Consider the following 13,103-nt stretch of genomic DNA (forward strand, 5'->3'; position numbering starts at 1 on the left):
CAGTCAGAAGTTACCTAATGCTGTTAGCATGGTATTTCTAACTTGAAACAATGCAAGAAGAAAGATACACAAAACAAAGAAGCCTCGACAATTTTTACATAACCGCTTATGTAAAATAACTTGTTGACTTACCTGTGAAGCTGCAGGTACTCGCGTGGCCTGTTCATGAGTTGTAGAAATCTGTCCACAATCTTGTTTTTCCCTACACCCTGCAATTAAAATATAATCAATATCAATTAGGTTCAGGGGGCACGCTATCAAAGTGCTTTAGTTTAGAAGACACCTCCAGAGATAAGCTGGAGATGTAGACTCTGACTAGAGAGGGGTGTCTGATCGTATTTTATTACTGGGTTTAGCAATTGGTTTCCTTACTTATCTATTTTGCCAAAACAAAATGTGACGTGCACTCTGCTCTCATACATCTGACAAAAGTATTTTAATTTAACTTCTCTCATTCGTAATTGAACTTTAACTTCAATACAAAGGAAGGAGGGAAGGAGGCAATGATGTACAACGTTTCAGACTGTATCAAAATTGCCGTTCTTCTAGCAAAGAACATAATGTGCCTTCTATAAGTCAACAAAGATCAAAAGCCTTTAAAGGGCCAGAGCCTTTGGATCATCAGCAGTCACGATGATGACCCATTTAGCCTCTATTATTTTCATCCTCTTCCATGTTTGCAGACCTTTTTAGGTCTCAAAGCTTACTTGAAATCAAAAAAAAATTCTGAAAGACACCATCTCGCTACTTACGAGCAGCACTGTTAGAAGAATAATGCTGAATTATTAAGTAGGTCCACAAAAGAAAGTTGAGCACTTTCCCATTTTAATATTTGATGCAGTTACGAAAGCTTTATGAAAACATTTTATATATAGCTAAACTTAAAGCTTGAATGGCCTATTAATTGTGATTGTTTCTGAAACCAGTTAACAGCTTTTCTCTCAGAAAGGAGTTCTGAAATGGCAGAAAGTCTACCTAAAATAAAGCAACTACCTTGAGAGATAATTAGGTATCCTTCTGATTTTACTTCCACGTGTTTGTTTTCATTTCCAAATAGGTGTTTTTAGTGGGCTCTTTTGTTTCATCAATCTACTGAGCTGAAACATTTTCTGGAGCCCAGCTAACTGGTCCGACAGCAATTGCACCGTTCCAAAGCCCCCGTTTCCAGCCCCCTGAGGGTCCGAGGACCCAGGCAATGTGTGTGAAATTAGTCTAGAAGTGACAGGATGTGGCTGGCTTGATGACGGAGGGGGTGAATTCCAGGGGGCGCTGGAGGATCAGCGTCCAGTCTGACTCAGACCACGAGAGAGGTGCACCCGCAGGACACGACACATCGTCCAGCGGGCTCACTGCCCCAGCTGTGTGCGAGGTGCCCGAAGTCAGGGAGCCTGGGCTTTCTAGGTCAGGACTGAGGTGCAAACTAGCTCAACAGCCTTACGAAAGGAGACTGGGGAAGAACTGGATTCTACTCTGGCCACTGTCGCCGTCTTGACAGCGGCGCCACTATATACTGTACTTCAGAAAAAAAAATACAATAAACCAAAGATGTGGAGGGAAAAGAGCCTGCTGAAAACATTTTCCCTCACCCCCGAAACTAATATCAGATATTGACTCACAAAGACACTAAGGTAAAACAAATTATTATAAATTAAATGATACCAGCATAGCATTATTATAACTACCGTGTTGTTGTGAAACTGACAATATAATGGCGGGCGGAGCGGTGGCTCTGTGGCTAAGGATCTGCGCCCGTGACTGGAAGGTTACCGGTTCAAATCCCGTGGCCGGCAGAGGAATCCTACTCCGTTGGGCCCCTGAGCAAAGCCCTTGACCCCAACTGCTCCAGGGGTGCCATACAATGGCAGACCCTGCGCTCTGACCCCAAGCTTCTCTCCCTGTCTGTGTGTCTGTGTCTCCATGGAGAAAAGCTGGGGTATGCGAAAAGACGAATTTCTAATGCAAGAAATTGTATAGGGCTAATAAAGAAACATTATTATTATTATTATTATTAATCTGATTGCTTATCAGAAAAAGTGCAATTATCCTCTCTGAGTATTTGAAATAAATCATGCTTGAAATCCACATAGCCATTTGTCGGCCATGAGTTTTCCAAAAGGCATGGTGGTAACTGTGTACTGCCAAATCTTCCAAACACAACCACAAACAAATATATGTATATAAAACAAAATTTATAAAATTTTTATATAATAAAAATTCAGGTGAATTGTTAAAAGAGCACTGTAATATGCCAGTAAGCAACGCTGGTAGTTAATCTGTGAGTAATCTAAGCACCACTGATTTTACAAAGGGGTCTGCTTATGCAAGGAATAGCCATCATCCAAATAAATGAACCGGACGTTTTAAGGTGAAGAGGTGGGAACGTGCAGTGAGATGGTATGAATGAAAAGCCATGATCCAGGAAATTAAATATCTAGCCGTATCTTCATTGCTTTTCTTAAATCCTCCCCTGCAAAAACAGACTGCAATCTCCCAGTGGGGGGGACTGCACAATGCACATCAACAATTAATCCTACTGTCTGAAACTCCAGCTGGGTCTGATGTTGCAAAGGGAGTGTGGATGATCCCTTGCACTCCTGCTCTAGTGACAGGCAGGGCCAATGGGAAAAACCCCTCAGGAGAGCTGAGGGAAGTGGGAAGTTGAGCCGACATGTAACAGACTTGAAATTCTCACCTGGTTTCCAACTAGCAGTAGGTGCTCTCCCAACAGGAAGTCCTTCAGCATATCCTCCATCACCAGCATGTGCTGTAGGGGTAGAATCAAATCAGCCAGAATTTCAGTAATTCTCTAATCAAGGCTTGTTTTCTTCCTGAAATCAGTTACAAAGGTTGATATACAGTGCCTTGCGAAAGTATTCGGCCCCCTTGAACTTTTCAACCTTTTGCCACATTTCAGGCTTCAAACATACAGATATAAATTTTTTATTTTATGTGAAGAATCACCAACAAGTGGGACACAATTGTGAAGTGGAACGAAATCTATTGGATTTTTGAAACTTTTTTAACTAATAAAAAAATGAAAAGTGGGGCGTGCAAAAGTATTCGGCCCCCTTGCGTTAATACTTTGTAGAGCCACCTTTTGCTGCGATTACAGCTGCAAGTCGCTTGGGGTATGTCTCTATCAGTTTTGCACATCGAGAGACTGAAATTCTTGCCCATTCTTCCTTGCAAAACAGCTCGAGCTCAGTGAGGTTGGATGGAGAGCGTTTGTGAACAGCAGTTTTCAGCTCTTTCCACAGATTCTCGATTGGATTCAGGTCTGGACTTTGACTTGGCCATTCAAACACCTGGATACGTTTATTTGTGAACCATTCCTTTGTAGATTTTGCTGTATGTTTGGGATCATTGTCTTGTTGGAAGATAAATCTCCGTCCCAGTTTCAGGTCTTTTGCAGACTCCAACAGGTTTTCATCCAGAATGGTCCTGTATTTGGCTGCATCCATCTTCCCCTCAATTTTAACCATCTTCCCTGTCCCTGCTGAAGAAAAGCAGGCCCAAACCATGATGCTGCCACCACCATGTTTGACAGTGGGGATGGTGTGTTGAGGGTGATGAGCTGTGTTGCTTTTACGCCAAACATATCGTTTTGCATTGTGGCCAAAAAGTTCGATTTTGGTTTCATCTGACCAGAGCACCTTCTTCCACATGTTTGGGGTGTCTCCCAGGTGGCTTGTGGCAAACTTTAGACGAGACTTTTTATGGATATCTTTGAGAAATGGCTTTCTTCTTGCCACTCTTCCATAAAGGCCAGATTTGTGCAGTGTAAGACTGATTGTTGTCCTATGGACAGACTCTCCCACCTCAGCTGTAGTTCTCTGCAGTTCATCCAGAGTGATCATGGGCCTCTTGGCTGCATCTCTGATCAGTCTTCTCCTTGTCTGAGCTGAAAGTTTAGAGGGACGGCCAGGTCTTGGTAGATTTGCAGTGGTCTGATACTCCTTCCATTTCAAGATGATCGCTTGCACAGTGCTCCTTGGGATGTTTGAAGCTTGGGAAATCTTTTTGTATCCAAATCCGGCTTTAAACTTCTCCACAACAGTATTACGGACCTGCCTGGTGTGTTCCTTGGTCTTCATGATGCTCTCTGCGCTTTCAACAGAACCTTGAGACTATCACAGAGCAGGTGCATTTATACAGAGACTTGATTACACACAGGTGGATTCTTTTTATCACCATCAGTCATTTAGGACAACATTGGATCATTCAGAGATCCTCGCTGAACTTCTGGAGTGAGTTTGCTGCACTGAAAGTAAAGGGGCCGAATACTTTTGCACGCCCCACTTTTCATTTTTTTATTAGTTAAAAAAGTTTCAAAAATCCAATAGATTTCGTTCCACTTCACAATTGTGTCCCACTTGTTGGTGATTCTTCACATAAAATAAAAAATTTATATCTTTATGTTTGAAGCCTGAAATGTGGCAAAAGGTTGAAAAGTTCAAGGGGGCCGAATACTTTCGCAAGGCACTGTATTTAATTACCTTTATTGAGAAATAAATAACAAAAACTACAGCCATACTAACATATTGTATACTTACTTACACTGTATCGGTAAATAATCAGGTCAAGCTTATGATAAGGCTACCAATGGGAACAATTATTTGAACACATACTTAAATGTCACCAGACTGCTACAAGAAAACCCAGATCTCACAAGAAAATTCATTAAACAAACAAAAAAGCTCTGTATTGTTAAATGAAGTAGCTTTGGTGGTGAGTTTGGAGACCTTCCCCAGCACGTGGCAAAGATAGTTTTTCTTTTGCATAGTAAAATGTGTAAGTATAAACTTCAAAGCTACATATTATGATGAAATGTGAAATTATTTTAAACCAAAATAACCAGCAGGTGCAATATGGAAATATGCCTGCAACTACTCTTTATTTTCAATATCTGAGGTCTTCAATATCATGTAGCATTAATGTATTTACCAATGCACACCAAAAAAGAGTACATTACCTTACAAGCAAAAAAAACAGCTGCATTTGGGTGGTGCTTGAAAGGCTAATGTAAAAAGAATCATTCTAAGGTTAACAGGAAACTGACAACTATAAAACGTTTTCCCTGACCAAACAATTACTGACCTAGAAAAAAGTCCCCTTAACTCTTTACATATTTAATAATAATAATAATTTCTCAATCTAGCATTTCACAATTGATGTGAGATGTGGTGTTCTGATTTCCTCCCACAGTCCAAAGACATACAGTACTAGCAAGAAAACTGGTCCTGGAGTGAGTGTGTGTGTGTCTGTGTGAGTGTGTGTGTCCTCTATGATGGACCAGCATCCCATCTAGGGTGTATGCTGCCTTGTGCCCATTGCTTGCAGGGATAGGCTCTGGGTCCCCTGCAACACTGTACTAGATAAAGTGATTCAAAAATGGATGGATGGGGTTATCTCATCTTTGATGCTGTCCGGATTGTTCTTGCTATTTTTTGGGAGATTAGTTGGGTTAGGAGATGGCATCACCAATTTTCTCATCTGCACGTAACATTTCTTTACTTTTTCTAACAGAAATGTCAAAAGATGTTTTTTTTTATGCTGCAGGTAATACATGAAATGAAATGTACAGCTTGTGACAGAAAGCCAATGCAACCTTTATAGGTCTCTCTCCGCATTCATTAACACTCACAAAGAGCACTGCAGCTCCTTCCTGCTCTTTACTTTAAGAAACCAGGTCACCTGAAAGTGGGGCATGCAAGGACTTCTCAGGTTCCCCTGGATGCAAAACAGCAGTAAGAAGTGACAGAAAGAGTCAAATCTGGGTCGCTACTTTCTTCTTCATCCTCAAGAGTACTCCTCCAGAAACCTTGACCTATATATCTCATTTCAAATATAACTTAACAGTTACAAGATAACACAGTATACCAGATTTATCTGTGTACAGAATCATAAAGTGCTCCACTTCTGATTTTTATAGCTGCATTCTGAGAACTTGCCGTCTCCAAAGCAATGCATCAGAGTACAATCACCTTCTTTATCTTTACCTTCAAGGAAGGTTATCTGTTCACTTGTCCCATGAAGATGTTCAATTACGTTATCGGTGCTCTCCAAACTGCACAATTTATGGATGCATATTGTATCCCTATATCATTCCATCTTAGTAATAAAATGCGACCAGAGTATAAATTAAAATCAGAGTATTTCTGAAATGTCAACATCGCTCTTATTAAGTCATCTTATTCTGTACCAGTACTATATCTGCAAGGAGTCACATGATCTCAGTGTCAGAAAATCATTTGTACAAATCTTAGGTCTGAGCAGCAGCTGTACAACAGCCAATTTTCAAGTTTGGCAAGGTCATGTTTTAGGTTAAAGATTTAAAGGATAATTATATGTATGTATAAGTGAGACTCAACCCATTTTTTTGTTTCTCCACAACTGCTTAAATGCCACCAGCCTACAATGGACACTACAGAATAATCTGTTCTTTACCTTATACCTTTTCACCTAAACTGTAACCCAGGTATTCAGCCACTTTGACTGAGCTTGGAGTTAACTGTAGTTTAATTCTACTTGGTTTTATCATTTCCAGATTTCTCCTTTGTTTCTTTGATTGGATTTACATAGGATTGGAAACCTACCTCATCCACCTGTCTAACAGGGGATGTAGGTAAAAGAAAACTCCATCAATCAAACTGAAGATAAAAAATAAACACATTGCCATAAAATATGTGTAGTTTCTCATTCAGTTTCTGTTCAACACATACATAACTGTAGCTATTTCATGTAAATTGATAAATTTGAGCTGTGTTGTCTACTGTGTTGTCAGTGAAAATATTTAGCGATTGTCTTTAATTAGTTAGTTGAACCAGTAATGTAAACAGAAGAGTGTCCCTGCTTACATGTCAGCTAAAATTGCCACAAACAGAGTGTTAAACATTATCATTAATGAGCAATGAGCAAATTGTTCCTTAAACACACTTTCTCCAGATGAACTGCCACAAAGTCTCAGACCTCGCCTGACTGATAATGGCCACCTCTGTCAAACAGTAAAAAATACAATTTCTTCAATATATTATTCCTAGCAAGGTAAAAGGGACAAAAATATAAAAAGAACACAAGTGGGCAAATCTTTAAAAAATACTGCAATGACAACTCAGCTGCTCTCAAAGCATTTCATAATATTCTAACTGCAATGTATAATCCATGCACATTCAAAGTAGTAAAGTATATACTGTAGTATGTCTTTGCACTAAAGTACATAGATATGTCTTGCAGTATATACCACACACCTTGCTTGAATACTGTAATTGAATTTAACTCAACACCACAGGAATTATCAAGTGTTTCATTCCAGGGAACATAGACCCTTAAGAAAAATAGACTACAGCCCAGAAACTTACACTCACTAACTTTACCAAGGAAAGAGAGAATTCCTGCAATCACACTTACACAAATACGCAGATTGCCAGAATTTCAATGCTTCTGCTTCCATAAGGTACTGCAAGAATCTCAGTGCACATCCATTTTAAGAAGGATTAACTGTGATAATAGGAATTACAAAGACCATTGCAGGAAAGGAATCACTTCATAGGTTAAGTTGTGGGGCACTGGACTGAACAAATCTAGCTTGATTCTATTTTGATTAGGAGATTCCAATAAGAGGCTTAGTATTTCAATTGAAATTGTTCAATCAACAGGAAATCCAAATCCCTAATAATGAAATATGATTTTGAATACAGTGCTTGACTACGAAGCTATTCTGGGCTATTCTTAGTGAATGATTTAATGGGTATGTACAGTTTTGCCGCCACAAACTAAAAAGGAGTTGGAGGGGTGATCTAACCCTCACAGAACTAAACACCCAGACTTGGTGAAAAGATTAAAATTATTCCCTGGCTGTGATGCTATCTCTTTAGTCTATTAAAAAGCTTCAAAAGCAATCTTCACTTTCAAGAATTGAACCGGAGGACCACAAGCAGCACATAATACCTCTGCGATTAAAGAAAGGGCCGCTAATGGAATTACCTGAGTGTTTTCATAGAAGAGGACATCAGGGACCTTCATCTTCTCATCTGGATTATAGACAGGAACAGAGACCCTTCCAATCCTCAGTGTGCCACCTTTTATTTCACCTACAATTGCATTCCCAGAAGGAATTACATTAAAGGTGTTGAAAAGCAAAGCCCAGCCATAATGCAAGGCTGAACTTCAGACCTTTGCAGAAACAAATCACCAGTTAAACCAATAGCACCTCTGTGAGAGACATCTAACACGTTTACTTTAAACACAGCCTGGGTTCTCTGCTCTGTGGTAGAATAAGCTGTGAGACACAGAACACCAAAAACAGCAACAGACTACAACAGACTTATTTGTGTAGGAAATTGGAATGAGAGCAGTCTTACCAATATGCAAAATAATTTAAAAAAATGTTTTTCGGGGTTTAACACTGTTGTGATAAAAGATCTTCTACAGCAGTGGTTCTCAAACTGTGGTACGCGTACCTGCAGTGGTACGTGGAGTGCCGCCAGGTGGTACGCCAAATGTCCCTGGAACTGTGTCATGTGCGTTGAAAAATCGGGACGGGTTTTCATATTTTGTATTTTAATACGTGTCGAATACGCAGCCTACGTACTACAATACAGTGCGCGCTAATACTTCAGTGGACACAAGAGATACTCTGTAATTCTATACCACTCTATAGGAATGCGTGCTACAGATGCAAGTGACCAATTGTATTTAAAAAAAAGCTACTGTATCTCCAGCAAATAGGGAGAAAGGAGAATGTGCGTGATTTTGCAACAATGCCAACGTTGTAAACACAGGAATGCATAGAAATACGTGCTACGAACGCAGGTAATCTTGTGAGCACACGAAAGCGTGATAACGGAAAAATATTTAAGAACTGTTCTGATTCGAGAAAAATACACCGAGCGTTTCTGTGTTTCGCTCCCATGCGCATGAAATAAAAATATTTAAATAAATACGGAAATAACGGAAACGCGGAAAAATGCAAGCTTGCGGATTGCTAAAGCAGGTAAGCTACACTATTTTTGAAGAACCTTATTTACCGTTGGCAAAAGAGCTGACACGTATTATGTGTAGAGAAAAAGCTGCTAAACAGCTCGACCTGCTGCCCCCCTCCCCCTGAAAGATAGTCATTCATAGAATTATTGAAATGAAGGATTATATCAAAAGTACACTGATAGAGCGCGTTAAGATGAGCAGATGTTTTTCACTGCAATTAGATGAGTCTGTAGTGGATTTGACCAATTTGCTCGTTTACGTTAGATACGAGTTTAAGGGCATGTCCGATGAGGACTTTCTGTTCTTTAAACCGCTACCAACAGGAACTACAGGAGATCACATATTTCAGCTTCTGAATGAATTTATCGAAGAGAATGGCATCGACTGGATAAAATGTGTGGGAGTTTGTACAGACGGTGCTAGAGCAATGATAATGCCGACATAACGGTGTAGTTGCACGAATTAGAGAGGTTGCTCCAGAAATTAATGTACGCATTACAACATCCACCGCGAGACCTTTGCCATCAAGAAAATGCCTGACGATTTACTATATGTTAGACTCTGTTGTGAATTGTATCAAAGCTCAAAAAATTAATTCACATCTGCTTTGCTCAACTAAACAGGCTTTGAGAAGCCACCTTTAAAGGCGCTATATCAAATAAAGTTTATTATTATAATATTTATTATATGTATGTGTGAGTGTGTGTGCACGTGCGCTCATGTTGGTCATTGAGAATATCTGGGGTTCCTATGAGAAGATGACTTGTAGGTGGTACTTGGATGCTTTGGTTGGATTAGGGGTGGTAGTTGGTCCAAAAAGTTTGAGAACCACTGTTCTACAGTATTCATATAAACAACCTTCTGTTGTTGTTTTCTGCTGTAAACTCCCTGTGTCGATGATCAATAAAGAGTTTATTTACCTGGAAATAGATCATCATTGCTAAATTGAAAAGATAATGTATAATAAAATTATTATTCAGCCTTTAAATTAAAAGTCTGACTAAAATGTATAACGGGCTTACAACTAGCATCCTCATGTTCATGCTTTGACAGCTTTTCTGAGCTGTCCTCAATTCCACAGGTTACCAAGTTCTTTTGTAGTGCAGATCTTGCCAGGGTTGGAAGGAATCTGTAAAACACCAAAAACAAAACAAGCAGTACAATCATGATTCCTACAGCTATGGTGTGTTAACAGATGCTATCCCCTCACACATTAGGATCCACCTAACCTTCGCAGGGTGATATCCACAAATTTTTGCATTATGAAACACAACTGCCGATCCAAGAAAAACATAAAGAATAATGTAAGATTTATTCTGTAAGCGTTTGGTTGTGACATAACATCATTAGATAATGCATTTCTTAAAGCTATATGTGCTTTGTGTTATTCAGGTCAGACTCCCCTCCACACAGTACATGATCAATGCTGTACAGATTGTGCGTAAGCCAATTGACTTCAACATCCTTCTGCTGACCTTAAAAGGACTTAACAATTAAGATCCTTTCAATACATCTCAACAGCTCTGCGTTTTACAATGTGACTTGCTGTGAGTCCCCATATCAAAATCCCAACCTGTATATTGGGCAATAAAGCTTTCTATTGTGGTTCAACTGTGGAATGCTCTAATTAGACTGTACCAGTTTTCCCATCTCTGTCTTCAAAATCCATTTAAAAATGGTCTCTTTTTAAAAGACTCAGTAAAAGACATACTGTTTTTTAAAAGTGTCTGAACATGTTCTTTCTACCTATACACTGCTGATTTGTTACCTACACAACCACTGAAGACTATTCTGATGATCATCATGGTAAAACTGAGACTGGAACCGCAGATTAGGTGGCTCCAGTGCCACAATATTAATAATCCACATGTTCCATTATAGAGCCCAGCATGCATCTCTGCAGATGTGTTAATACCTGGAGAGGCACGCTTTATTTATAGAGTGAGAAATGCTCTCTTCTGGATATTGAGACAGGCGGCGACAGATTCTCAGCAACTGTCTTGTTGATAAAGATGAGGCTAATGACTGTGCCTGCAATAGAAATTGAAAAAATTAAGAGCTATAAAAATCTGTTTCTTTGATTCACACACAAACATCTGTTTTAAAAATATTCCAAAACCATTATAAGATCATATACTGTAACTGTGGCTTTAACTCATATTTCATATAGATGTTTTAAATAACTGATTTTAGGGCCCTGGATCAAAGTTAAATAGAGCTCAACAAATAGACTGGGAAGTAATCATCCAGCCAAAGGCATTCTTCCTTTCTTTAATTTGACACAACAGTTTAAACATTTAAAGTATTATATTTTTAATAAAATATTATATTTAAAACATTAAACTGCCAAATAGAAACACAAGGTACCAGCATTTCGATTTATTTCTTTGGCACTTTAAGTATTCTCATTTCGCCAACACATGCAACATTATGCATTTAACTATTTGCAAAGACATATATGTATTGGTCAGGAGGACAAGGGCATTTTTATCATTCAGCTTTTCAGATTCAAACTCAGAAGCAGATAGTTCAAGAGAATAAAACAAAATTGTCAATATTAACAAAGGCTTCTGCAGCTTAGCATGTATAAGTTATATAGTGCCATATATTGTAAGACCTACTTTGTCTGAACTAAAACTACATTAAAAGAAGATGTTAACTGACCTCTTGTTTGATGACATGAAAAGGAGTCATGGGATACTAGTCTTACAATTGACACCCCATACAGTCTACACACTCTTCTCACCTCTGCACTACTTTAGAGTTCTGTTTTTTTTTGCTTTGGCACTCATAGGTCTTTGTATGAACAACTGCACAGAGTACATTACATTTCTACATCTGTTAATTTGAAACAGACTGTGCAGATTATATTTATACAATGCAACCAGTAAAATCAGAGCACATGAAACTGAAAAAGCTGCTGTAATGAAACTCACCGTGGGGTCATTTGTTTGCCGAAGTCTGTGGGTGAAATGAAGCAGTTGCTCCACAGCCTCCTTTGGAACATTTGGTGTCTGAAAAAACAATTCCAATGCTCTCTATGATATCGTTTTGCTAAGCTGTAGGGCTGGTCTTTGTGTTATGAAATGAGAGTGTGACACAAGAAGCATGACTGCCTCTAAACTGCTGGTCTTATTCTCAGGGATTGCAAACCTTTTTATAAGAAAATAATAACAGAACGACCACAACCATCACAAGGGCTTTTAATCAAAGCACGATTGTATCCAGCTTTGATTAATAGAACCCAACATCTGCTGTAGTGACAAAGAACTAATAATTAATTTTTAACTGTGAAAAGTGACCAGTCTTAGGCTGTCACCTATTTTTACACAATAAAGGCCACAAGGCAGCTTGATTGACCGAACCTGTAAAACGTTTCATCACAAGCTCTTCGTTATCAATACCCATCAATGCTCAAAATCACAAGAGCGTGTTCAGGTGCACTGTTCACAATTACCCCCATGACCATAGGTTACTGGTCAGCTGCAAGGAAGGATTCCATCACATCCAGATTTTTCCTTCAGCCCAAGGACAGCTGTGCTGTCTGATAGTCAGTGATGATAATGCAAATTAAAAGGAAGTACTCTAAACTAGACTAGCCAGATATTTTGACTAGAGTTGGACATCTGTTCCAGATATTTCAATAAAATTTAAAATGGAAAAAAGGTGTTTACTATCCCACTCACCACGAACTCTTTTAAAGCAAGGAAGGTGTTTAGTATTTGCATCATACTTTATAAATCTGCCAGAAGATTTACAAACCCAAAGTGGAATCATTTTATTGCTACGGATAGCAATAAAGATTACAGGTATCTCAGTGTATTTATTTGGCCTTTGAAACTGCATTTTTCCTTAGCATGTTTATTAATCCCATACACTGACTGGACTCTACAAAATCAGGCAGACTTGGAGCTATCCATTCTTGTATGGTTAGAGAATTGAGAAGCATGCTTTTCAGTGGAATCACAGAAAAAACCATGATAAGTGCTTGAAGTGGCTGAAGTCTTCAGATTCAGACTGTCTCTTTTGGAGTTGGCTCTGTAACTGCATCAGGTTGCAAGCTACCAAGTCACAGCTTCTTTTACTTCCATCATTTCAGCACATTTTCCTCTCTTTTTCAA

General features: G+C 39.0%; 1 protein-coding gene across 3 annotated transcripts in view; it reads right to left on the reverse strand.

Moving 5' to 3' along the window:
- The window catches only part of vwa8 (von Willebrand factor A domain containing 8), a 117,503-nt gene that overhangs the window by 71,424 nt on the left and 32,976 nt on the right, over nt 1-13,103 (reverse strand). For all 3 annotated transcript variants that reach the window (XM_088602402.1, XM_088602394.1, XM_088602412.1), the window contains 6 exons: nt 11,919-11,996; nt 10,898-11,013; nt 10,005-10,111; nt 7,984-8,090; nt 2,693-2,764; nt 133-209 (listed from right to left, as the gene is read on the reverse strand). In XM_088602402.1, coding sequence (XP_088458528.1) covers nt 133-209; nt 2,693-2,764; nt 7,984-8,090; nt 10,005-10,111; nt 10,898-11,013; nt 11,919-11,996 — 557 coding nt within the window. The remainder of the gene's footprint in view (nt 1-132; nt 210-2,692; nt 2,765-7,983; nt 8,091-10,004; nt 10,112-10,897; nt 11,014-11,918; nt 11,997-13,103) is intronic.

This window comes from Lepisosteus platostomus, chromosome 2 (assembly GCF_059453375.1).
Source record: "Lepisosteus platostomus isolate fLepPlt1 chromosome 2, fLepPlt1.hap1, whole genome shotgun sequence".
Taxonomy (NCBI): Eukaryota; Metazoa; Chordata; class Actinopteri; order Semionotiformes; family Lepisosteidae; genus Lepisosteus; species Lepisosteus platostomus.